A 27099-nucleotide genomic window follows, 5' to 3' on the forward strand; every position below is an offset into this window, starting at 1 on the left:
ATGGCCGATAAACGTATCGTTACCGTATCGATGCAACGACTCTCTACTGTCTCACCCATAAAACTGTCGTATCTCAGAGAAGGAAAGTATATTGTCGTCATCGGGTCTAAAGTTTAATCGCTTCATCACCATAAACGAGTAACTTGATTGTTGTCTATATTTCCGGGTTTACAAGAAAAGATTGGTTTAGATTAAGGAACATTTTCATTGAGAATTCTAATGAATTCGCCGAGTTCAATTCTCACAATACAGCTCACGCGATACTATTTCTGGGAACATTTTCGGATATTGTTCGGTTCATTGGGAATGTATCTAATCAGATTGACATTCTACGGCATTGTCTGACTGTATAAACGTATTGTTACAGAGAACTACGTCTGGGGATTCGTAGTGAAGTCGTATCGGTAATGTGTCAGCGCTTCTCGAAAAGACGGGAGTTCTCGAATGCAAATTCAGAAATAAATATATAAAAAAGACGCATTCTAAAAAATGTCATATTTTGAATCGATTATTATTATTATCATCATTACTATCAGTATTATTCTTTATTTGCGAATTAAATTACATTAGAAAATAACAGATGATTATATGGTAATGCAATATAAGATTATTGGAATTAAAATTGAGATGTGGTCACCGTAGTATCAAGACAGGTAATCCGATATCGAATTTCATGTATCTACACAACTGCATTTAAAAAAGGCCAGTTTGAAATACCATCAGACATAAACCTGATTGCTATTCTGTCGAGCTACTACAATATTTGCATTTCGTTCACGTTTTTCAATAAGAATATAATATGTATGAATTCATTTTGTAAATAGAATTTACAATCGAGTGACAGGGACGTTAGACACAAATTATGTATCATGTATTACTTTGTATTTTCATACATATCCATATACAGATTTGAGCATATGAGAATCATATACTTGAGCATTTGAGAATCAATCTCAAGCCAAAGTGTGCAGTATTTCCTATGAATCGTGTGAAATATCTGTGTCTCGAGTTGTTCGGATAATGATAAGGAATCTCTTATAGCGTTTGTTCTTTGAAAAGCATTCCGATTCTCATCTTTATCAATAGAAAATGTGATGATCAAACAAACAACGTTGGCCAACAACGATATGAAACAATTTGACGGATAGAAATATCTAAAATCTATCGCTCAATATATTTGATGATTATTCAATCTTCATCTACACGGAAGGCAATGCTTTGTTTATATCATTACGGCTAATGTTAAAAAAATTACTTAATGAAACCTAATTTTTACGCCATCTTTCTACGATTTTATCAATACTATCGACTAGAGATCAATCCGTCGTTTTAGAACACGCTGCCATTATTACGGAGACCATCAAACAAAGTCTCTCTATGTGATTTAACTCATCTTAAACAGCCTTAACAAAAAAAAAGAATAAGCAACAAGTTAGAACAGAAAGATTACACTAAGAAATTTTATCACTAACTACAATATGAAAGTGACAGTTGGCCTAAGATATGACCTTGGCTTTAAAATATGACCGAGGATTAAAAGGCGTAACGCGATGGTAGATTACAACGAAGAAAAACATCGAAAAACATTCACCCCTCGAGATCCCGAACATCATTCAAACTTCACAGTTTCCATGCATATTTAAACTTTCCACGCAGCCACAACCTTTAAGCATCGACTCGAGGAGCAACCGCTATTGAATTATTGAGAGCTTTCCTGTAAACATTGTAAACGAGTTTCGTTGAAAGGACGCATTACGAGAATCCATTCATCTTGTCATTGAGTAAATCACTTCCCATCTTCTCTCAAAGATTTGACATTTGTCAATCTGTGGTTGTAAGTCCTCATTTCGGGCATATTTCTTCATAGGTGTCGCGCGAAATACATTATCAGCTATTATGGGTAAAACATATTGGCTGGACAGAGGTATATAAAAACATAACCACCCGGGGTAACTTACCAATGAGAGCCTCAATGGGGTACCGGTACCGCTACTGTGGCAATCGAGGGTTTCTCTCATGGCAGGCGATCGGTTCACGGTTAGGCCTACTCGGTTATCGCAGTTCAATTTTTTCTACATTTCAATTATATTCGAATCTACTTTTCTAATCGGCAAATCTTTTTTTCGTAAAACTATACCATATGCCCATCAGGGACGCTAAGCTTATATATATATATTTGATGACTTGTTTGACAAAATTTCCTTTTGGGAGCCTTAAAATCCAGTTCGAAGTTCTTTGAAAACTAACTTTCACTATCTGTAACCGAGTGCGTTGTTGCGCCATCTGGTATGTGTCGGTACCCCATTAGAGTTATGCACTTATTGCTTAAACCATGGACTTTTCCTTTTAGACTCCGGGTTCGAACCCATCATCTTGGTCATACGGCATTGACTTACTCCCCGCCCGACTAGATCTCGTCATATTGCTATAGTAGTAACTCGTGCGGTACGATATCCTAAAGAATTCATTTAACTGCTCACATCCAATATGACGCGCTGTATATACGACACATACCGTATTATCTATTAACTCAGTTGTCAAAGTATTCTCAATGCTTACTATGAATATTGTGTTACATAACGTTATTACATTACGGTTGCCGGTGAGTGTGAAAAAAGAAAATACACTTTCGCATAAATCAAACGTAACTTCGAGCCCAGAACTAATTTGAATTCTCGCTGATATCTAGGAGACTGGTTTAGTTTAATTATGACGTATTGGAATGTTGCTGCCTCGGCTACGGCTTTGAGCCGGCATGAATACCGCGCAAATTAACGGTGGCTTACACGCAATAGGAAAAGCATCGGGAGATCAAAAAATGAGAAAAAATCTCTCGTTGCAGTCAGTGTTATAGTCGCCTGTTTCTGGTTGATGTCACCCGTCGACGCACAACAATGAAACGCACTGAAAAGGAATGAAAATTATGTAAGCGCCTTGGGGACAATTTTTGTGGAAAATGATCGAGGTTTTTTTCGAGTTACTGACCCGGAATGAACTAATTTTCTCAGTTAAAAATAATTTTCGAGGTTGATTTCGGGTTTGCTTCGCCAAAATATAGATTAGTTTCTCAGTTAAGAGTGATTTTGTATGTATGTTCTGAGTTAGCTAAATTTGGAATAAACATATCAAACATATTATATTCGGTAAAATTACTTTTCACTAAGAAAACTACGTAGTTTATTCATAGTTGCTAACTCGGAATTAAGCCCGGAAACTACTTTTAATTGAGAAAACTAGTTTATTCCGAGTTAGTCAATCGGCACAGATCTAAAAAACAGATCTGGATTTCATTTCCTTTAAAATGATGTATAAATTATCAAGTTAGGGACAGCAGAGCTTATTGATATTCTATCAGAACTTAAATTTCAAAAAACGAGCGGAAATTATCGCAACAATGGGGACCTCGAGGGAGCGCCACATAATGACGCCTAGAAACTGGAAACTCCTTTGTTCTACTAATACGATGGTGACAAATATATTTTTCTGAGAGCGTGTTAGCGGAAAACTTCTCAAACAAGAGCACTAGTACCAATGCAAGCATATAAATGAATCTGAAGAGAAATGTTGTTGTGTTATTTTTATACGTGGTCCGTGCAGTCCTATCGATTTGTATCGATCCGTTTGATGGAAAATATAATAAATACACTATAACAATAACGGTTATAGCTGCTAATTGCGTAGCGCTTGTTATTCGACAGGTGTTCGCTTCTCAGGATGCCGCAATGTAACCGCGCGCTTAAAAACACCTGTCACCGTCTTAACGCATAAAAAAGAAATCGAAAATAAGAGAACAATAGGAAACCGGCAACGCCGTAGCGATGTTAGATCGAGTTCGTGTTGAGTCAGTCTTTCGTGCGTAGTTTCTTCGCACAAATTTCAATCTAAAATCTTTTTCCTGACAATCAACGCGTAATTACGTAGTTCGATTTTGTTTGGATTTTCACCCGCCCAATGTCTTTGAGATTCTTCGGCAGACACAACTTACACGAGAGTTCCTCCTGTGCCGAATGGTCACTCGTGTATTATTTCCCGTTGTTCGTATCATCCCCCCACATCAGGGATTCAAACCTGGTGGCACCTGGACTCGCCCCATTAGCCCGAGTACGCGGCTACATGCGCAGCTTAGATGATGTGATTATCAACCAATCAGATATCCCGTTTTATTCTAGCCCGGGTTTTTTCCATTTATAGTTTTGCGTGAAATTTGCCTTATACAATGGGCAATCTGTTTGGTGTCGCAAGTATTCGCGCGGCAAACCTGCGCACCAGGTCTAGTGTAGCAGGGTTTCGTGCCGTGGCTGAGTCTAGCGATGCCATCAGGTTCGAATCCCTGTCGCGGAAGGATATAGATTTAACAGTATGATACTGAAAGAACAACTATTAGATTATGCGATATTATCAAATCTAGTTAACCGGGCAAAAACTGACGCAGTTTCTGAGTTAACCTGTCGACTGAATTAAGAATCCAATTAGGCCTACACATCCTTTGAGACAAGCATAGATAGTGCTGTCATTGCGTGAAAAATAAGCACGGATTAACGATCATCTCCTGACAATCTTACATCACTAAGATCTTGTAAATACATGGTCAATCGTATAGATGATTATCCTCGAATGAAAAAATCGCATTGCATACTGATTACGAGCCCCGGAGGTGACATGGTGAAGAAATTTTTTCGTGGGAACTAGGTAATCTTTTCGTTCGAACGAAATAATTTTTCCGTGGTCACGAAAATGCGTTACATGGAGACATGGTGAAAAGTATTGTTTTTTCTTTAATTCACTGTGGGTCAGGGTTAAATTAGATTATTTCGTTCCTGCGAAAAAGGTTTCGTTCCTACGAAAAAGGTTTCGTTCACATGAAATGATTATCTCCTTCCCACGAAAGGAAAGAAACATTTTTCACCTATTCACCTCTGGGCGTTGTACCGAGTGGCCTTTTTCTATGCTAGTAACACGAAGCTATGCTACCTTAATTTCGATTGTAACCGATACCACAACGGTCGTTAGCACTGTGTTTTACGTTTAATTAAGACCGGCGGCTGAAGTTCATCAGCCATTTATTGAGTTTTAATGAAAGACTGTTACAAAACCCTGTTTTACGAATTGAAGTCGCATTTAAACGAAAGCGTGTTTACTAAAACTCCCTCGCACAGGGGTCAAGGTTTTCAACACGGATACAGGACAGGAAGAATATGTTTATACCAATTCTATAACGTCACTGCAGGAATTAAATAATAGCTGATAGATTTATATTGTGGGCTTTTTGCAACCAATACCAATTATATATTTTAATTCGTTTTGGCACGGATTTTAAACGTTTTAAGGTCCACGAGTTTGATACACCCACCAATAAATCTCATTTGATTTAAATTTCGCCCTTACGTACTTACCGAAAATTCACTATACGATAGTTTCCGTTTTCAAACACATCCAGCGCATTTAGTCAAATATAAGACTTCTAAACGGGCTTATAATGATATGTGCTTGTGTTCTCTTTTTGCAGACACCCGAAACAGAACAAGAACCGCCCAATAAACGCCACTCAACAACTGATTATCAAAAACGTATCGAACATATTAACTAGTCTAATGAAAGGATACCAGAAAACACTAAGACCAGGATACGGAGGTACTGTTGTTATCAATTTCATTATCATTTCTTTTTTGAAATAGTTGGCAGACACGTTCCGAAGTTTTGAATTCAAATTTATCTTTACGGTCAAAATGATCAGAAATGAGCTTTGATCCCAGGGTGAAATCAACCCACGCAATACAGTTGTAAGAATAGGTTCCGTGCACGTTAGGGGTGTAGCATTTTATCACGTACTTTTGTCCAAAAGCACTTATCTAAAAAGCTCTAATCACAAGATACAAAATTGAGGTTTTCCAATATGACAGCCAATAAATATCACGATCTGTCAGAGGAAAATACGGCAGTTGTATTATTGGTTTGCGATTTTTTCCCTGTCAATACCGCGCAGACGGCTAAGCCACTGTCCTCGTGACACACTTCGTTTTTCGTCTCGCACCGTGTACACCACGCCGAGATTGTCCATTCATTCCGTATTTTCTGGTTAAGTGGTAGTCGGTGTTCGTCGGCTTGTCGTGTGTTGAAACAGAATCTCGACGGCGCGCGTCTGCTCCCCCTAATCCTGTTTCCTGCGAACATCAACGGTTTTTACATAAATCCGACGACAGATATAACGTTAATATTCTGCACATGCCGTTCACAATTCCTCCGCGTATCCGACACGGAATCGTAAGATAGGAAGTGGCGTAAGTGGGCTGGTCCTGGAACCAAGGCTTGATAGGATTGTTATCAAATCCCTCAAAGTTGCCGATCTTTAAGTTTTATCTCTTCAATACTATGGAACTTTCTTCCAAAAATATATTTGGGAGAGTGGGTACTTCCAAAATATATTCGGGAGAGTGGGTCAGTTCAAATATTGAAGAAAACAAGGAGTCATCGTGAGATTTAGGAATGAATTTAAGTATTTTTATTACTACGAAATATTTTTGATGGGTATGATTTTTTCTCACTCGCAGTGCAGTGAATACAACAGTAATACAACTGCCGATATTTTTACCGCATCTGTGCCCCCATCATCCGCACCCGGGACCGTATTCACTAAGCACGCCTTAGCCCACGTGTCACGTATGTGCGCCCGTGTTAGTTCCCAAGTCACGTAGAAGAGTCTCAATCACGAGGAACCAGTAACTTACGGCGTTTCACGAAGGTAACGGGCGCTTTAGTTTTATCTCTTCAATACTATGGAACTTTCTTCCAAAAATATATTTGGGAGAGTGGGTACTTCCAAAATATATTCGGGAGAGTGGGTCAGTTCAAATATTGAAGAAAACAAGGAGTCATCGTGAGATTTAGGAATGAATTTAAGTATTTTTATTACTACGAAATATTTTTGATGGGTATGATTTTTTCTCACTCGCAGTGCAGTGAATACAACAGTAATACAACTGCCGATATTTTTACCGCATCTGTGCCCCCATCATCCGCACCCGGGACCGTATTCACTAAGCACGCCTTAGCCCACGTGTCACGTATGTGCGCCCGTGTTAGTTCCCAAGTCACGTAGAAGAGTCTCAATCACGAGGAACCAGTAACTTACGGCGTTTCACGAAGGTAACGGGCGCTTCGTGAATACAGTTCGCGCCCCGCGCCAGCGACCCTGCGCCTGCGCCCGCCTGGTGGAAAACCAGCCTGAACCTCGGTTTCAGCCGTAGGGAAATTACACTACAATCTCTAGGCTCTGCCATCCTTTTTAAGATAGTAATTTATATATAATAAAAGTTCTTGTTACCATACTTCGCGTGCCCACCTTGCCGACTGTTAGGATTTGACACCCTTTTTCTTAAGTCCACGTTTCTTCGCTAAAATATATTGAAATGGCGATTTCAAGGCAAGTGAACAAAAGTTTCAAAGATGAGAGATGATGTACGGTTAATTCAAAACTCTGTCGCGTCGTGAATCTAAGGAAGTATCCTGGAAACAAAAGATATATCAAAATAACTTCTAGGCTTCGTTGTATTGTTTACTTGACAATGCACAATTCTGTGCGTTCTAAACCAATAAACCATTGACGCGGTAGACGTTCAAGGTTCCCGATAGCGGAAACCATTACATCGGTTAATACCGTAAAATAGACCGGGACGTATGTAAACGAGATTAACCGCGTTTACAGTAAATCCGGTTCTCTAGTACGAATGTATAAATCCCGATAAATCGTGATATAGTCTAATCCCCAACTGGCTTAGTAAATCATTTATATCCATTTAACGGTAATCCTCGCACGGGACCGCTGGGCTTCGTGTTAACGTATCAGTTAAATATTGGCATATCGCAGACTATCATTCTAATGGTATTATTCAACGGGTGTCGAACGCAACGAGCAGAGGTGAAATGTTGCTACGAAGGTCGAGAGCAAAAAAAAACGACAACACAGGAACACAATTGATAAAACACTATATCCGTGTTGTTGCGATAATGTAGCGAGGATCACACAATAACAACAAATACATTCCGAAAATATTACTGGAACTAGCAGTTTATTCGACGTTTCGACGATATTCTAATACGTAGTCACATTCGACTATATTCTAATAGTTACTACGGAATTTATTTCTGGATTAGATTTCATAATTTCTGTTGTAATTCAGTTTTCCTGAAGATGACTATTAGACGAAGCGTTGAGTAAACTCCTATAGCTCCAGTAAGATCTTCGGACTGTTTTTCGTTATTACTATGGGATTCTCTCTACAATAACAGAGGATGTCTTATTCATGTCGGTTTCGCAGTCGTCGGAGAGGGAATTTTGGCCTATGACTACCTCGGTGTTTCACTCTTAAAGTTTGAGTTGCGGTGTTTGAAATTACTGTCTACATGTATTTGACGTAACACGATGGTTAAGCAACAAATCGAACTTAACTAACACCTTTGAGTGAAAGATGAATTACTCCAAGTGAAAACATAAACATTGATTAGACTCCGCTCAATCCGATTAATTAAAGTTTATTAAAAATTATAATCCAGCCAAATCGTACTCTCTTAACTCGTCTTCAAATATATCTAATGAATCTTTTATCGACACCTTATTAAATGGAACCTCATTAGTATGATATTCGGTCGGAAAAACCATCGTACTAACCAAATTTCGAAGTAACCATTTGCATAATTACCTCAACGGACACACCATATAGAGAGGTATTTTATTGTATTGTGGTCATACAGCGCCACCACACGAGATTTGTTTAAGGATATATACTTAAGCCTAAAGACATAATTAAGAGAGATCGTATTCATTAAAACATCATTCTAATTTTGCCCTTTCGCAATTTAACAATCTATTCAAACGTCATAATGCAAGTTCCATGATGGGTTTTTAAATGTCATTATTGGCCGTCGTACTTAGCGTGTTTATTTACTAAAGAAATAGGAGATCGTTGAATTTTACGTCATATCTAACGGTAATTTCGTGATCGTACCAAGCAAACACTTTTGTGCTCAGGAAAATGCTATAAGTAAAGCCGGGAGTATTCAAATTTATCGTATTACTGAGGTTTTGTAAGCCGAATCGTACTAACGAGGTTCGAATGACGTATCTCGGTACATGGACTAAAACCATCGCTATAGAAATAAGTTACGTCGGTTGATAGCTATACGTACGCTCGACTGGCTGTGAGTGGGTGTACGGGGCCGGAACCTTGTCGGCAATGATGAACGAGAACACCAATCGCTGACCAGCGCAGATGGTGTGCTTTAGTGTTATTACATTATCAACTGTCTCTACTTTGTCAAGGTTTTATTGCTTGTTTACCCGAGCTGGTTAGTTCGTCGTGCGCGCTTCATTCTGTAACCGCCGGCAATGAGATGTTATATTGCCCGACACGCTGGCTTGATGTTCGCCGCGGCGGCTGAGATTAAAAAATGTGCCCGGTTTGCCTTGGCTTCCCTCTCTCCTCGCACCGTGTATATACGTATATACGAACTGATGCTTTTTTAACCTCCGATGGGATACCGGTATCACCGGATGGCGCGACAAAACACTGGGTTATTCGTAGTGGAAATCAGTTCATTTTCAATGAAATGTGAAATTGGCTATTAGGCTGTCAAATACGAAAATTGTCAAACAAGTCGTTGCATAGATATAAAATACACTTTCTCACTCAGTTTTCAAAGAAAATTGATTTTCTAATGAGAAAAATAGATGAGAATGTAATGTAGAAGGACATTGAAGCTCCGTTTTACGAATTATGAATTTCGAATTATGAATTTATTCACACTCAAACCATTTCCATGATATATGGAGGAAAAGAGCATTTACATGATTACAAAAAAGAAAATTATAGAAGCTCAGTGCAACTAGCGATCCTGGCGGGTTATCGCTGAATCCTCGCTTCCCTCAGTAGCGTTGCCAGTATCCCATCGGAAAATAAATATTTCAAAGCACATAATTGTGATGATGTCTATTCACAAAACAAAACATGATCAGTTTGTGCGAATAGGTTCAGACGGAAAAGCGAAAGATATATTTCTATTCTTCTGAGTGAATATCATCAAAGGATGGTTCGATTAGTCTTTCGCCCCTATACTTAAGTTCGACGACCGATTTTCATGTCAGAATCGCTACGAACCTCCACCAGAGTTTTCTCTTGCTTCGTCTGGTTCGAATGTACTCGTCCTGTTTGCATTAACCCCAGACGTTCATTCATTCATTTGTTTTTTTTTTCAAATTGCTAACTGTCCTGTAGAAGAATGTGCACCTATCCATTTCAGGGCCACCAGTGATAATCAAATCCGACATTAACATCAGAAGCATGGGTCCCATTTCCGAGGCAGATATGGTGAGTATCACTTCGTCACTCGGGGACGGAAAATAGAATTTCAGTCGATGTCAAAGTGTCAGCCAGCGTGTTTCACCGTTTGTGGTTCACGTCTAGTAGAATTCAATCGGTAAACGGTAAACTCAAGTGAAAAAAGGGAAAAAAACATTAGCCTGTCAAACACGCGTCTAGCTCACGGGTGTAATGAAAAACTTAGTGAATTCCCACAAGATCGTCTTCTAAAGAGTCAATAATCTAGGTTTTTAAACTGAATAACCTCTGAGGAGTTCGGCGCGTCTAATCGCTACGATGGCGGTGACACTCAGGAAAAAGCGCGACTCTACCAGTATAACCGCTCTGCGGTAACAACATTCGTATACATGAAACACGTCACGTGAAACGAAATGTATGCGACAAAAACACGATATATATCGCCATATTAAAGTGTGATGGATTCTCTCAATGGTCCCATGTAAATTTTCCAGGCGTTGACTTGAAATATTTTCCACGTCTGGGGAGTAAGTGCTGTTCGCAGATAAGCACGGAGCGGAATCAATTGTAAAGCCATTTCCAGTCCCCGGTGACGCACGCCAGTAGCGATTTACTCCCCTTTAAAGGCTATCATTGCGATATAGTGTAGTTTTACAATGACGTATAAATTACCGGCTTCATAATAAGTGTGTTCCACCAAATGAGTTATCCGTCTTGCCTTGTCCGTCGAAACTGAATTCGCCATAAATAAAGAGTCAAAAAGGGAGCATGAAAAATTTTGAATCTACCAGCGCTGACTCATTCGAAAATTTATACCAGTGAAACCCAATTCCTAAAGGTACATTCACAACCGACGATCAATAAGATTAGTAGTATAAATAATCATATTCACATCAGAATACACAGTGACGAACACCATCCAACTTTTCGGTAAGCTTACTCGATGTAAAACTCCATCACAGTTTCGAGTTAGATTCTAGAGCCGCGATCACACGATTTGGCTCGGGCCAAATCGGCATGGATCAGGCCCGAGTCAAATTCAGCCCGTGCCTAATTAGAGAGCGCGTTCACACGTAAACCACTCATTCGATGCTCAACAATGCTTAAACGAATTGAACTACTTCCGAAACCAGTTGCAATTCACACGCAATTATTTGACCCCTGCTAAAATTCAGCCACGATCACACGAGCACACGAGCGTTTTTCGCTCGACCAAAAATTTCGGACCAGGCTTGAGCCAAATTTTATCACGGGACAAAATTTGGCAAAACTGGTTCCGGACATGACTCACTTCGCTTTGTTTAAGTATTGGTTAGACAAGTATCGAGTGTGTGCTTTACATGTGAGCCCGCTCTCTAATTAGACACGGGCTAAATTTTGCAAGGGCCTGATCCGTGCCAGTTTGGCCCGAGCCAAAACGTCTCCGCGCGATCGTGACTTATGGCTCGGGCCTGGTACGACGTTTATAGTGGGGCCAAATAGGTACGGGCCAGTGAGAACAGTGGCACCAGTGAGAACAGTGTTCCGGTCAAAAAATGCTTGACGTGTGGTCGCGACTTAGAAGCCTAGAATCAATCATTTTGGACTCTCTATATAACTATGAAACTGATAACTATTTGAATCTTATCACCTGCTACCATTGTATATTGATAATTAAAATGGATTCAAGGCATAGATTATTATTGACGAAAATCCCGTTTGCAGGCTTATTCGATGGACTGTTATTTCCGACAAACGTGGGAGGACGATCGGCTGCGATTCCGAGGACCGATGCCGATGTTGTCAGTGCACAACGTTATTTTAGAGAAAATCTGGAAACCCGACACATATTTCACGAACGGGCGAGGGGCGTACGTACACACGATAACAACTCCTAACAAACTACTGCGAATCTATCAAAATGGTACTGTACTTTACTCGATGAGGTAAGCTTGCACGAGATAAAAACCGCCCGTAGTCACTCCTCTCCCATCCTCCCTCTGCAGGGACTCGAACCTGATGGCATCGCTACACTCAGCCACGGCACGAACCCCTGCATCAGTAGACCGGTTGCGCAGGTACATGCGCAGCTTTCCGAACGAAAACTGGCGGCACCAATCAGATTGCTCGTTGTATAATCGTTGAGGCAAATTTCAAGGAAGAACTAAAAATGGGAAAACCCGGGCTAAAATAAAACGGGATTTCTGATTGGCTAAAAATTACATCATCTGAACTGCGCATGTATCTGCGCACACGGTCGATTATGGCAGGGTTTCGTGCCGTGGCAATCTCGATGCCATCAGGTTCGAATCCCTGCCGGGGGAGGATGCTCCTCTCCGTGTTGTTGGGTCTTTATACGTGTATAATAAATAATTGAAGACGACACTGCCCCGCCTTATCACGCGAAAATGATCCCCGTCGAAGTGATTACGATACGCGATATACGTACTGAAGTTCAAAAGATATCAGGATGATGAAAGGCCAAGGAAACGGCTATAATTTGACGTATGGGATACTGTAGAAACAGTAACAACTGAACAATTCGCTAGTAATCTGAGCATGATATTGTCCCTCTAATTATGCACGCGGCATTTCCCTCTGGGTATATATGAATTCAAGGAAATATCCATGATATCAGTATACAGGTATCCATGATCTTTTTCAGGTTAACGATAAAAGCTAGCTGTCCGATGTATTTACAATTTTTCCCTATAGACGAACAACTATGTCCTCTAGTATTCAGAAGCTGTAAGTATATATAACAGAGAGAAATTGACAGACGGTATACGTACTCTAAATCGTCATTTCTACGGGGTTCGCACAGTCGTCGAATCACCTTCGGTCTTATTCGGTTACAATAAAAGTCTCCCAAGCACCATCACGAAAACCTTTCATCTTTCACGATGAGTGAAAATTATCAAAGTCGAATAATTTCAAAAATGAATATCGATGCAATTGACATTGAATCGACCTCTTTGAAGCATAAATCTCGGGTAAACAATATAGCCTGTTTTAAGTCAGTATCATAAGGTAACGCACAGTACATTATTAAAATTCATTTTCAAATAGGCCTATACGTTATCTCTCAAAAATTTCAACTTGACACTCTATGGAAGTTAGTTCTGATTTCACCTTTAAATGTATTGTTTCCATACTCCCACAACCGTTGAGTATCGGATTTTCCGGATTTTGTAACCCGGGGGAGGAGTGATTGTCTGTGATACGCTGTTTATGTTTTTCTAAGATTACAAAAGCGAATATGGTTTTGTGAAGGTCATTGGGTTATCACCAGTCATTTACAAAAGTATATTTAACAAATCCTAATCAGTCATTTAATTTTTTCCACTATAAATTTAGATCTAGAAAAATATAAAATCAAAAGTTACGCGATAGTGACAATTTCAACTTAGCGAGTAATTTCAAAATCTTCCTTTCCAAACGCCTTTTCGGAAAAAATGAATGACTATTTATGAATAACTATAGATACCATAATAGTTATGATCGGATTAGTTATGAACGACATTCCCGGGTCACGTTCTTCGCTAACTGTCAAAGACATGATAATCGTATTCGCTATACCCCAAAATACGATTACCGCATTCTTTCACCCGAGATTGTCCTGGGCGAATTGTCGAAAATCGCTGTCCTCGATCTAGCCCGGATCACTCCATCGTGAGCTAAGCAGGTGGGTTAAGTGGATTATTCACCGAACAATATGAAGTATAAAACACCCGATATGCGGAGATTCCCTGGTCGGGGTCAAGAAGTGCAACAGCGAATCGAGGCGACTGAGGCAATGCTAGGGCAAAATAACATAACAACGCTAGATTGATTGATAAATTGATTCGGCAAGACTGAATGAAGATCTTGGATTCAGTTTTACGATCGTCTGCGATCGTTTGTGTAGTAATCATGTGGCGTTTACGCTCGTATCGCCGGAGGGAATTGATGAAGAGTTTTTGCAAAATATCGAATATTGAGAAATGAATATTCGGTTTGTCTTCGGGTTGAATAGAAAATCTGACATTCTGGACATTTCAGCCTCTGGTTCATCGCCCAATAATGTACTCAATTCGTTTTTTAAAGCTTTTAGTGGAACAAATATCGAGCTTGGAGCCGGTTCACAGAAGACTTACTATATCATATTCCATTGACATGTCATGAATATTGTGTTATTATGAATGAATGAGTCATTCGGTAAAACAGCATCGTTTTAAACCTGTAGCCATCTTACTGGTGCGATTTCGGCGATCCTCTTTCAGGTAGTCAGGAGTGGATCCACAGGGACCACTGTTGAGGGTAGCACAAGGGCACGATCCAGGAAAACGAGGGGGAAATTCTGAAGAATTTGAAGATGCTTTTTGGTGCAATTTCCAAGCAATGAATGAAGACCTGGTGCAAAGCGCTTCTTAGAAAATTTACTGCATTGAGATGTAGTTTCCAGGCAATTGAGACAAAATCCTGAAGAGATGAATTCCTTTATGTTGAAAATTCCCTGCCTCGTCTTATAAAATGTACTTTTAAAATTCATAGGGACAACATGGCATCGCGTTTTTACATCCAGTTCCAAACTGTTCTTGTCCACTGCGCACTGCAAATCCCGGTAGGATTCGAACCAAAAGTCCGATCTACTTTCAAATATATCTACCCCTAGACTTTTTACCTATTTAGATTTGTTGAGTTCTAAAACTCGTCTTCATTACTGTTAATTCCGACTTCCATCATCGGAAGCATTTATTCGAAAAAGTGAACGTATTCTACTCAGATCTATTCTGTATTCACGTCTCACATTTTTATGATATTAGTTCATTTCGCAATTCGCTTGAAAATACTTTTAACTGCGCTGCAATTCTTCATTACAATCACATAATCTCCTACATAACATACGCTTGGAGGTCATCATCGGGATTGTCACATATGACGTGTATAAGTACACTTGGGTGAACTGTTGGTTCGAATCGGTGGTGCAGTGTGACACAGTTAAAAAAAGTTTTCGACGCTCTGCTGCATCGATTGGCCTACAAAAACTCGTAGCAATCCAATAAATCCTAAAAAATCCTATCTGCTGTAAAAGCAGCCTTCTCGCTCTAAAGCCGGACAAGACATACTTTAGTGGTCAGAGTACTGTGAGAGTTGAAAGCCTAGCCGGAGATTTACTCCAAACGTTTCAGATATAAGTCTAAAATCTGTGAATTTAGAAATAAACGATTTCCAAGAAAACTCGTGGCAGTAGGGCAAACCCTACCCCCCTTGCTTTTTAAATTTAATTTTGTGTCCTTTACGACAAATCAATATCAATTTTGGATATATTTCCACATTGACATGGTTTTTGGGGATGGGTCAAATTTGACCCCAGGCTGCTTCACTATTAGTTAAGATTACCTAAATATACATTTACAGCGAAACTTCATAATCTGAAAAAGTGCATCCTTAATGCCCAGTATTCTATATATGACCCTAGGTTGTTGAAAACGTACACGCTACGTTCTGGCCATGGGTCATAAATTATATGACCCCTTGGGTCGAAGAAGTAAATTTCAATTTCATGTAAAGCCACCTGGTGGTTTTTCTACTAGCCAACAAGGGTTATATGTGGAACTTGGGCTTTTACGGTTGCACAGTCTTTCTCCCACCATCAACAGTTCTTAAATCTATCAGTGCAGGAGGAGTAAATAATTGACCCGGTTCTCTGGGGCAATTAGAAGTCACGCTGACGTCTTGTCTGTTTGTTTGTTTGTTTCATTCAGCTGTTTATAATCAAACACTTACCTTAGTTCAATTGATTGAAAAATTTCGCAACTCAGACGTGCAAGTGCTGGCTCTTACAAGTCATGACGGTGTTCAACAATATTGGTTATTCAATTTCGTGAAATTGCAAAATGTATCACAAGCACTGTATTTCCATTCGCCGCATTCACTTTTTTAACGGCCGTGGTATTAGTTGTGTCTTCATAAAAAAAACAATGCACAAATGGTTTCATCAAGAAGTCCCTAGAATACTCTTTTCAAAGGTGTCTAAAGCTAAACGAAGTATTTTGTTTAACTTACATTTCTAATCTTCTTTCAGATGCATATACTAAAGAGGATATAGCGTATTTATGGAAATACGGACCAAATAAGTCAGTGAAAATATCTGACGACATGCGACTATCGCAGTTTGACTTAAGTGGATTTCCTCAGGATAATTTCACTGAACTCAGAATGACAGGTAAAAGAATCTTAGGGTTTTTCCATTAGTCTTTGGAACTAAACGTGCATCGCTATTGAGAGTGTGAAGGACTATTGGCCACATGCTGCTTTAAGTGACAACTTTCATCGTGGAGTCTTTTGGAATTGAAAAATTTGAAAATGGTTTAATAACAGCCAGAGTGGGCCAGAGCCATCACCCAGAATTAGGTCGGTTGCTTGCTACATCGCAGATTTCGATTTTAATGCCAATTTGAAATGTTTCCATTATTTTTTAGTAAGATTGTTGCATTCCGTGAGATGTGTTTGCCTGATCTGCTAGTCACGTCTGTCAGTTCAACTTCAACGATTTATTAAAATTATTACGAAATTAAATTTGAAGTTTTGGAAAAATAGGCTCTCCCCTTAGGGAAATATTTCCGTGCGAATACAAATTAGTTTACCTGTCCAATTAAGTTCGAGACACGTGATCGGCATTCTTCATCGCGTGGTTTATTTAAAAAACCAAAAAATACTATAATTACATCTTTAATTCTATATACTTTCAAGAGATGCCCTTTTTCGAATGCACCACATTAGGCCTACGTGATTAACAATCGATTAGCGTTTTTGCGACCTACCTATTTGCTTATCGATCGGATCAATCAATGCATTTTTATGAAGTCACGGTGATATTCTAGGCTAGTGACATCTCTCCTGGAAGGTTCGCTATAAAGCTAGGGTAAATACAAAACTAAATTCAACTTATACGTGGCTCGATTAACTGAGAACCGGCTCTGTTCCTGACAGGTTTTAGTCGGTTGTATTATTTTCATCAGCGCTGCTGCTAGGATCGTTCGCGTTCTTGCTGATAATTGCGGAAAATCCTGCCGACGGTGTCGGGTATATGCAGCACCGCGGCGAATGATTCATTTCAAAAGGACGAGTCGGGAATTGTTTGCATTCGCTAGCTGTGCAAATTAAACTCATTCGTCCCGAGACTTGAATTCATATCGAACGATCATATGACTCCTGTCCGGGGAAATAAGACAGAACCTGCTCGACAGACTTATCTATCATCTATACGCATGGCATTTGACAACCTATGATGCTGCGGTCACCGCTTGTTTAATGACCGACCACAAGACCTAAACCAATAGAATCACCGTAGCGAGTAAATTAGTGTGCACAGTCTGTGCGTGGAGTCACTTCGTCTTTGATAAATCAGCACGATATCAACGTAAACTCAAACATATGTAAATACTTAACAAGTCCCAGCCGTGCATACAACGAGTAACGAACGAGAAAACTAACTTGAAGTTTATTGACGCCTTGAAAATAACACATCGTTTGATATTGTCGACAATTAATACCGGTAATATGAATACGGGATATCGACAAATTCATATTCTTGAATTACTCGTTTGATGGCGCTAGTCAGAACCGGAAATTTGAACCTAAAACCGCCATGTTCTAGTTCATTTGCAATAAAAATCTCTCGCTTCAAGTTTTTAGTTAGCGATATTTTACTTACTATACAACGGCACGCATAATCCTTTGAGTATGATATCCTGACAATGTGTTGAATTCGATAAAACACCACTTCAAACGCTAAAGATTACTAGAAATGTAAAAAAACTACCAAATTTAGCGATGACGCTCGAAGCAGCTAACGGAAGTAATGACTGGTGCCGGGTGTCATCACTTTGTTGTTGAGTTCAAGACTCTTAACATAAATTTATTGCAGGCTACACTGATAAATATAAAATAATATTATGAAATAAAATTGATTTTAGAAGGACTAAACTCGTAGATTCATAATAAAAATATGAAAAGTACCAGGACTCGAACCAACAATCAAAACTGGGCCGTCAAGTGCTGCCACCATGTGACACCTGGCAACCAGTCTTTGCATCGTCAGCAGTTGCAAAATATTTTTTGATAATTTTTAATTTTAGGACATTTATAGTGATTTCTAGCCTTTGCAGTGAGGTTTCATCATATCCAACGTAGCGATAGGATATTTAAAGGATTATGCGTGACGATATATAGTAAGTCAAATATCGCTCATTGAAAACTTAGAGCGAGAGATTTTCATTGCAAATGAACTAGAGCATGGCGGATTTAGGTTCCAATTTCCGGTTCTGACTAGCGCCATCCAACGAGTAATTCAAGAACTTGAATTTGTCGATATCCCGTATTATATTATGTTACGGATCAATAGAATCATTTTCGATTTGAATATATCAATAATCGATCGGCAACCAGTCTAGCCCCGGTATGGTGGTGACGTAGTGCACATCCTTTTAAAATGATTATCGAACTATTGACGTGAGCCAAATGTATTTCATGACAAAATAAATGCCAAAATTCTCAAATTGTTATTTTGAATGCCAATATTGATGACGTAGTGCACGTCGACTCACAAAGACCCCAGTATCAATGTATATAAACATTATTGTAACGGTTTTCACGACGTCAAAAAACTGCACGCATAAACTAGTAAAAAGCATAACATTTCACCATCACCTCGGAGCTGAAGACCAAGCGCGTCTAATGGATACTACTCATTAACGGAGCAATAAATGGGTTCTTTCGCGAGTAGTTAAACGCTTGTGCTCAAGTCTCCACGACCTTGATTCGCCTCTCAATATTGACTGATTAGATGGATAGAGCGTTGACAGAGTGAATAAGGCAGACGGAACCCGAGGAAATGAGGAAAATTAATTATATGGCTGGTGATCTCCGACGAAGAACAAAGTGATTTTATTCAAGCTGTCCTTTTTGCGTGTTCTCTTCATGAACAGCTCCTCGAAAAAGTTTGTCTTGTAATAAAAGTGCTCGATATTGTATGCGATATCATCCATAATGCGATTGTCAAACGATCGTTGTAAGCATTCGAATCGGAATTCTGAAATGTTTCTAGGAAATCAAATCAAATCAACCAGCGTAAACTACTTTCCACCATTCCGACTTAGGATACATCTTTCGACGCTCAATGTTCGACTGCGGACTAGCTTCGAATCTCCGCGTCTCAGCAAATTCATTGGAATGACGTAAATTCTTTCTCGTATAGAACCCTTCTGCAAAGAGCAATAACCGCTTGTGCGACAGCGATGAAGTATCGACCTTTATTGACCGTAAGGCACCATTGCCGATATAAAATTGCATAAAAGGATTTGCAAAGTTGATACGAGTAATGTTGTTTGCAGATTAACACCATCTGTTGTCGGCCATTTTGTTCTCATATCTGTCGCGAAACAATATGTGCAATCTGGTCATTGCGCCGACATAACGACCCGTTAATGGCTATTAGGCTCGTGTTTTGGGATTATCGGTAATCGTTGCCCGATAGAACGGAATGCGCTGTTGCAAAAGGAAGTCGGAGTAGGTTTATGGACAGTAAAGGCACCTCGTTTCACGGGGACGTGACCGCTAAAAATCGCTAGGCCACCGCCGTAGTTAGTCGGCTTAGCAAATTCACCGTTATCGATCGGACAAGTACTAAATTTGGCATAAAGGTTTCCTGATTTTCCATCTTCCAAGATTACGGCAAAATTCACGATGGCCGCCTGGAATATAAGGTTGCACATGGAATATATAGGTTGTGGAATAATTTCTGTTTTATTGGTTGCCATCTTTGAAATGAAGGTGACATGTCAAGTATCTGTACCAGCAAAACAAGAAACCTCTGAATCTTATTTTGTTCATTTCCTATTTTCACAGCCAGACGAAATTCTCGAATTGTAATGGCATCCATTTTGAAATTTGGCCACCATCTTGGAAATGGTTGACCTTAGCAAAATTTCATGATAGCAGCAACTGCCCCAGTGCCCCTGGACATCCCCGAATCGATGCCTTGTTTGTTAATTTTGTTCACAACCAGATATTTGAACTTCTTTTTTCAGACGGATTCTAGCCGCCATCTTGGAAATTTGAATCCGATCAAAGATTGACTTCAAAGATGAGGATAAATATCTTATGACCTTTTTTCCCGACTTTTCACGCGACGGATTATCCATATTCAGTTCTATTAAAATGCCAATCAATGGGATACCCACGTCGGGTTTTTAAATTGGTACTGCAATCATCTCAGTCCGGCGTTACGGGTTTCATGCGTTCATGGGAATCCGGCTGCGGGATTTCTTCGTCAAAGGCAGGGGCTAAGCCAAGATTTTCTGAATTTTCGAAGGTTCATTTCGGGGGAAATGAAAACTGGAATAGGGGTAATCGAAATATTTTTTTTTCTGGGCGAAAGTTCGCGTCTGGAAGGACCTACGTACCTCGACGTCTCCCTCGCTCGTGGCACTCGGCAACTTTTGGGGATTAAAAAGAAAAAAGACAGAAAGAAAGTAAGAGACCTGACTTGATGCGTCTGATTTAGATTCGTTCTGACGAAAAATTCGTGAGCGTACTGGCTGATATTTAATATCCGTAATGTGTTTTGCAGACACCTCGTGTAGATCCAGTCAGTATGTTCTTGTTTGCACTTTCCTTTCGATAAACCGAAGGCCATTATGAAATGTATCTGATCGCATCGCGCATTAAATCAACAACCGGCGGTCAATGTTACTCGGCAGAAGCTACTGTCGTATATTAGCCGAGATTTACTTGACTTGCGACACACGACTTTCGACACTCTCCTCACTCGATTCGGCCGGGTGATTATTTGCATTCGGTCTCGCAATCTCGTCACTGAAGTTTATTGCTCTCCCACGATATGAATCTTCAAAGCATCTTCTCGATAAATGTTATGAATTGTCACCTTTCCGATCGTTTACCGGCTGCTCCTGGTAACAGGATCACAACTCGCCGACCGGGTCACGATCTAAGTACATCGTGTCTTTAATTGATCAGTTTTCCCGTATTTAATTTGAGGGATTGTCGGTACGGTGAATTTCAAAGGGTATTTGACAATGAAGAAGACAAAAAGTTTCCAGTTTTTGGGCCTAGCCATGCTGTGGTGGTCCCTCGAAAAGCATCACAGCAATAGGGACATCGAGGGACTGCCACAACACAGTGCCCACTGGAAACATCTTTATTTTGTCTAAGTCTTTCATAGCAGTCATTCTTAGAAATTCATTTTTTGCATAAAACAGAATTGCACAGAAAATGATTTTCATTCATGTTTCTATCATTTTTGTCGACGGCGGTCATTTTTCTGCGTTAATAAATCACTCATGAAAATAATCGATTTTTTTTCATATTTCGTTATTTTTTTCTTAAGGTTGAGGTTGATCCTCAATATCAGAATTTACATTATCGCTGCATCATCGTCATCGTTTGTCTTTTTTTCTTTATTATAGGTGAATATTCGTCGCTCAGAGTTCAGTTTCAACTGCAACGACATATGGGATATTTTCTCATTCAAGTGTATGTGCCTTGTACGTTAATAGTGGTGCTTTCCTGGGTTTCTTTTTGGCTCAATCGGGAGGCGACTGCTGATCGAATAGGATTAGGTAAGGGTTGATGATAATACGACCACACAACCGTAAAAAAGATGTATTCAATTTTGTCGAACCTTCACAGCTTATACACGATGCTGAGGATAGCGGCGAGACGCTGCAAAGTACGAAAAACCTATATGAAAGGACCCGTACTAGGGCAACGTTTCGAATTCCCGCGCGTACAATGTTGAACTATCTATGGTAATGTCATTGTCTATGTATAAACTTCTAAATTGAATCGGTTAGCCCTAAGAATATTTCGATCGCACGATCAAACATTTCGTTCCTACGAAAAGATTTTCGTTCGAACGAAAATATTAATTCGTTTGAATGAAAAGATTATTTCTTTAGATTAGAATAGATTATTTCGTTCCCACGTAAAACTTTTACGAAAAACATTTCGTTCTAACGAAAATAAATTATTTTTCACCATGTCACCGCCGGGGCTCTGTACTAGCTTGTAGTATTGTTAATGATAATCATACATGCTAGAGTAATACTAATGGTGGAAACCACGCGTGATTCTTTTAGCTTAGAACTCGATTTATTGGCTATGGAATTTAGTCAGACCATTAAAAAATTATGCATGTCCATACCTGTGGAGACCATGTGAACTTTGATAACCCGTACCCGTGGAGACCGGGAACCATCGGAGGTTAACAATGTATGTAGCAACGCGTGACTCGAACTTCTGCTCTACTAAGTGATAACATGTACGGTACTTTATTGTAAAATTGTTTTGATACAGTTATAGTAAATAATTAGAATTCTTATTAATTGGCCGAAATTTTCTATTTGCCTCCGTTTAGCCTCCCCTACGAGTATTTTCACACCCGTTCATAGCCGTTGCATTAGTTCACATACCATGATTGACTACCACGCGAAATTTGAAGTCCAATTCTTCTCCGCGGCGACAGTATTTGGTACAAAGTGTCGTATCAATAAATTGATTGAAAACCAGGGAAAAAATAAAAAATGTCATTTTCCCCAGTGGAACACTGGGCTTTTTCAATGTGTAGATTGCGATTACAGTCACTCGGGATGTCAGTAGTGTGCTAAATGTATTTCGTAAAAGAGGATCGTGTCGTAATTAGTGAATTTCCGCGTAGTGACCTTCTATTTTGTTCGAGATGTCAAGTCGGGTCTCGTCGGACTGGCGAAAGAGAGTAATTGCACGCGAACGTCGCTGAAACTTTAGCAATTCGTCATCAGGCTCTGTGACGTTTCTCATCATATGCAATGTATACGTTTGAAACCCGCAAAGTGTTCCCACAATGCCGCCACTGGTATTCGCATTAGTTCGATGATAGCTAATTTAAAAACCGATGTAAATCGCATTTACATTCGTCTAGATAACAGGGGATTTTTACGTTGTTGGGATCTTGCTCGATCGCACGCGAATTCCGCTTCATCGCACGAATTCTATTCGGATGTCATTTATCTTCTTTAAATCATCCAACAACTGATAATGCATTTATCAGCCAAACATGCCTACTATCTAAAGTATAGAAAATGCGGCTGATATTTGCCCGGATTACTTAAAACAATTCGAAAATTTAAGCTCCAAATAACGCTTAAATGACGCAGTTTCCTACGCAGTTGCCCTCTATATAGCAGGATACAGATTTTCTGAGAAAAAAGTTCTTCAATCTTCGGTATTCCAGCATTGTCGAAAGCCCAACGTAATACGCATGCACATACCGGTATGCTTCTTGATGCGGGAGTTTCTATAACAAAAAAATCACAATTTTTATGGTGGTTGATCCGGTCAGAAATAAATTTCTTTTGTTTTCTCGTGGTGAGAAAGCAGAAACAGAGTATCTTCTTTCGCGAGAAAAGTAAATTTCTTTCAAAAAACTACCAGCCCGTTAGGCCAGTAGTTTTTAACCAATTGTTTTCGCTGCCTGAACTTTTTTGGCTCAAGAGTTTTGTTTGCTTGTATTCGATTTATTCTCCTATTCGCGTTCGACCTCAATTCGTTTCTGCATCGTTTCAGGAATAACGACTGTGCTAACGTTGACAACGTTGTCGATGGATAGCCGCGAAAATCTGCCCAAAGTGAAATACGCCACTGCGCTGGACTGGTTCATAATCATGTGCTTTTCGTACATAATCGCCACAATGCTCGAATTCGCTGCTGTCCACTATTTCACGAAGATCGGCTACGGCGAGGTACAACACGAGTCGGACAGCTCCGACGACAGCTCCGACGACGAGACGGACGATGACGACGAAGTCACAAGAGCCGACGTGGTATGCAATAATGACGTAATATCGGTATGTTTGTCTTCCCTCCCGCTTTTTGTGTCTGAGAAACCGCTCGTGAAAATGCGCGCTGTAAAAACCGCAGAAGATCGGGAAACTTAGGCTTTACAACATTGTATTCATTTTCACAGAACTGTGGTCACTTGAGGTGGATCTAGGGGGTGAACTCGGGGCGGAGCGCGTCCGGACCACTGAGGTTGTCCTCTTCATCAATACGCAGATACTTAAAACTTGCACATTTGACACACTCGTTCTCTCGAAGTTTGCATCTATAAGGATATCTATAAAAATATATCTACACCGAGGTTTGGCCCCCGCTAGTGGGCTTTTGTGTGTAAAAAAATTCATACTAGCAACAAAAATTCATACTGGCTTCCTGAGCTGAGAAATTCCTTTTTGTTTCAAGCCGAAATGAAAATTTGTGTCATTTTGAGTTTTCCTAACGAAATTGAGCAGTATTGTCTAAGTGACTGACGCTTAATTTATCCGACACTGATGTTTCACGCAACTTAACCGTAAACTTAGCATTTCCCTCGTGTCGACGTATGCCACACGACCCAGTTTCTTATATTAGCTAACATATCTTCTTATCAATCTTTAGGATTTAGCCCTCGTTCAATCTCCAATTTTGTACTTTTATGACATAACATTAAATGGCCGTAAAACATGTTAATGTAACAACTGTCAATGAACCGTCCCGAGTATTATTTCGCCTTTACGGTGTTCTTTACAAAAACAGCTTTCCACGGGTTTTCGCCAATTTCGGGAAAACGCTTTAAATAGTCGCGTTCGCTTGTTGTGACGACATAATTATCATCCCATGATGTGCTTTCCTTTCGCTTTTGTTATACAACTTAGTCGTTGGGAAACGGCCTCGCGGCTATGATGTATATATGCGGGTTACCTGGAAAAGAACATGCGATTTTGCTTTCCACTTGATTATACAGTCGTGTCACTTGTTTCTAATCCGATGACCGTTTGTCGATATCGTCCATGTCCTTGTTGATTCTGTTAGCGATCGACCTTTACATGTATATGTATGTATATGTATATCCCCGCGCTTCTTACGTGTGAATACATGTATATCAATATGAACGCACAAAACTATGACTTTAAGAGATGTTGTAAGTGCAATTTGTGTATAACATCACTTTTGATAAAGGAAAAACCAAACTCATTGGAATCTAATCAAATATATGCGTATCGAAGTGACAAGAAAATAATTAACAAGATATTCCTTGATAGATTATTCCGTAAAGGATAAGGCATCGACATCTTCTGGTTGATATACGTATGTGTTCCAAAACTTGTGTCAAAAGTTGTCAGTTAACTGTTAACTCTCTGAGTCAAAATCAATTTATTTTCAATGAGTTAACTCAGAGTCAAATTAAACTCAGAACTGTAGAACCGGATCCAGGATGAAAAGTTACAGAAACAATCTGCTAAGCTGGATCTTTGGTCTGTAAAATACAAACTGTATATAAGCCTTTGTGTAAAAAATGAAAAGTTTGCGAAATGGAATGAAATGTTCTACATCACGATTGATAAGACAAATCGTGTTGCGACGAAAGCATTCAGAGAATCCCACAAATAATGATGAAAAATAAAGTCCGAAAATGTTTCTCTGAGCTGGTAGTTTATTCAACGTTTCGACTTTATTCTAATAGCGCACACCAGGAATAGTGAAGGAAACGTTTTCGGACTTAATTTGTCTTCGTTATTGTGGTATTCTTGTTATACTAATATTCTACGTGCTATTTATGTTATATGAAAGCACCGCCGATAAAGAAATCTGGTCCTGGATCAAGTTCCGCAGTCGTGAGTTAGTGTTAACTCGGAGTTAGGATTGGTTCATTTCCGATGAGTTAATTCCGAGTCAAATTTTAATTCACAACTGTGGAACTGGGTCCAGAGCGTTATTTTTGCGTCTTTTACGATTATTGAGGTTTCTATACCGAACTAAACGCGTTGTCTTTCTTCTCTTCATTGCAGCGTAATTTGGTGTATAACTACACGACGCCTCGCGCCAACCACCAGTCATCGAACAATATAGTGCGCGGATACGGAACGAATAATTCGGCGGCCGTCATACACGCGGTCGATACGGAAGAACGGAAATTCTCTAAACGCTCGTTGTGGTGCGACATTCTCCACTGCCTGAAAGGAAGCGCCCGTTATAAGAACCTGATCGTCAAGCAGCGCACTCGCCAGGGGGCGGTGAACAGCGTCAGCACCGTGGATAAAGTCGCTCGAATTCTATTTCCGTTGTCTTTCGCCGCGTTGAACATCGCCTACTGGATAGCGTACACGAAATCAGATGCCATGACGTTACAGCGGAAATTAGACAAATACGTCAGATAGTTCGTTCGTGATTATTCTACACCCGAAATTGTTTCTTACCAGTACTAGTTCGTTTTTCTACACAGATGGCGCTGTTATTCTCTTGCGACAGAAGCGCTATCTTTATACATAGTTCAGTGGAATGATTAAAACCGATGTATGTCTAACCGAGTTTGAAAAAACGGGGTCGCTATATGTCAATCGCTGTTTAATCTGGATCAGTTTAATTCTCAATTAGATCTGACCCATATATTATTTAAACACGTAATGCATTCAAACTTTAATCGGATAGTTTTTCTTATCTGGATACCGGTATTTCATAAACTCGATCAATACATCCAGAATAAGATGGTTTTTTAATAGAAATTATCCATTTTATCTAATTCGTGTTGATTTAGCTGCAGCGCAGGCTGCACAGAACTGGTAAAGAAGTTAACGTTATTCTATCACAAAACGAATTGCAGCGAAGCCCAAACTAAAAGAATTGATATCTATTTTGATCGACTGGACATATAAAACCCGAATGGGGCGATGCCCCGGCGGGTTTATGCGTTCACTTTTCGTCAGCGGTC

At 39.7% G+C, this 27099-nt stretch overlaps 1 protein-coding gene across 1 annotated transcript; it reads left to right on the plus strand.

Annotated features, from left to right (window-relative positions):
- Positions 1-26548, plus strand: LOC141906205 (gamma-aminobutyric acid receptor subunit alpha-6-like). The gene is made up of 9 exons (XM_074795446.1): positions 1-86; positions 5507-5631; positions 10294-10361; positions 12036-12256; positions 12976-13058; positions 16378-16518; positions 21782-21934; positions 23919-24190; positions 26180-26548. Exons 1-9 carry the CDS (start codon positions 1-3, stop codon positions 26546-26548), a joined length of 1518 nt encoding a protein of 505 aa, XP_074651547.1.
- The last annotated feature ends 551 nt before the right edge of the window (positions 26549-27099 follow it).

Source organism: Tubulanus polymorphus, chromosome 5 (genome assembly GCF_964204645.1).
Source record: "Tubulanus polymorphus chromosome 5, tnTubPoly1.2, whole genome shotgun sequence".
Classification (NCBI taxonomy): Eukaryota; Metazoa; Nemertea; class Palaeonemertea; order Tubulaniformes; family Tubulanidae; genus Tubulanus; species Tubulanus polymorphus.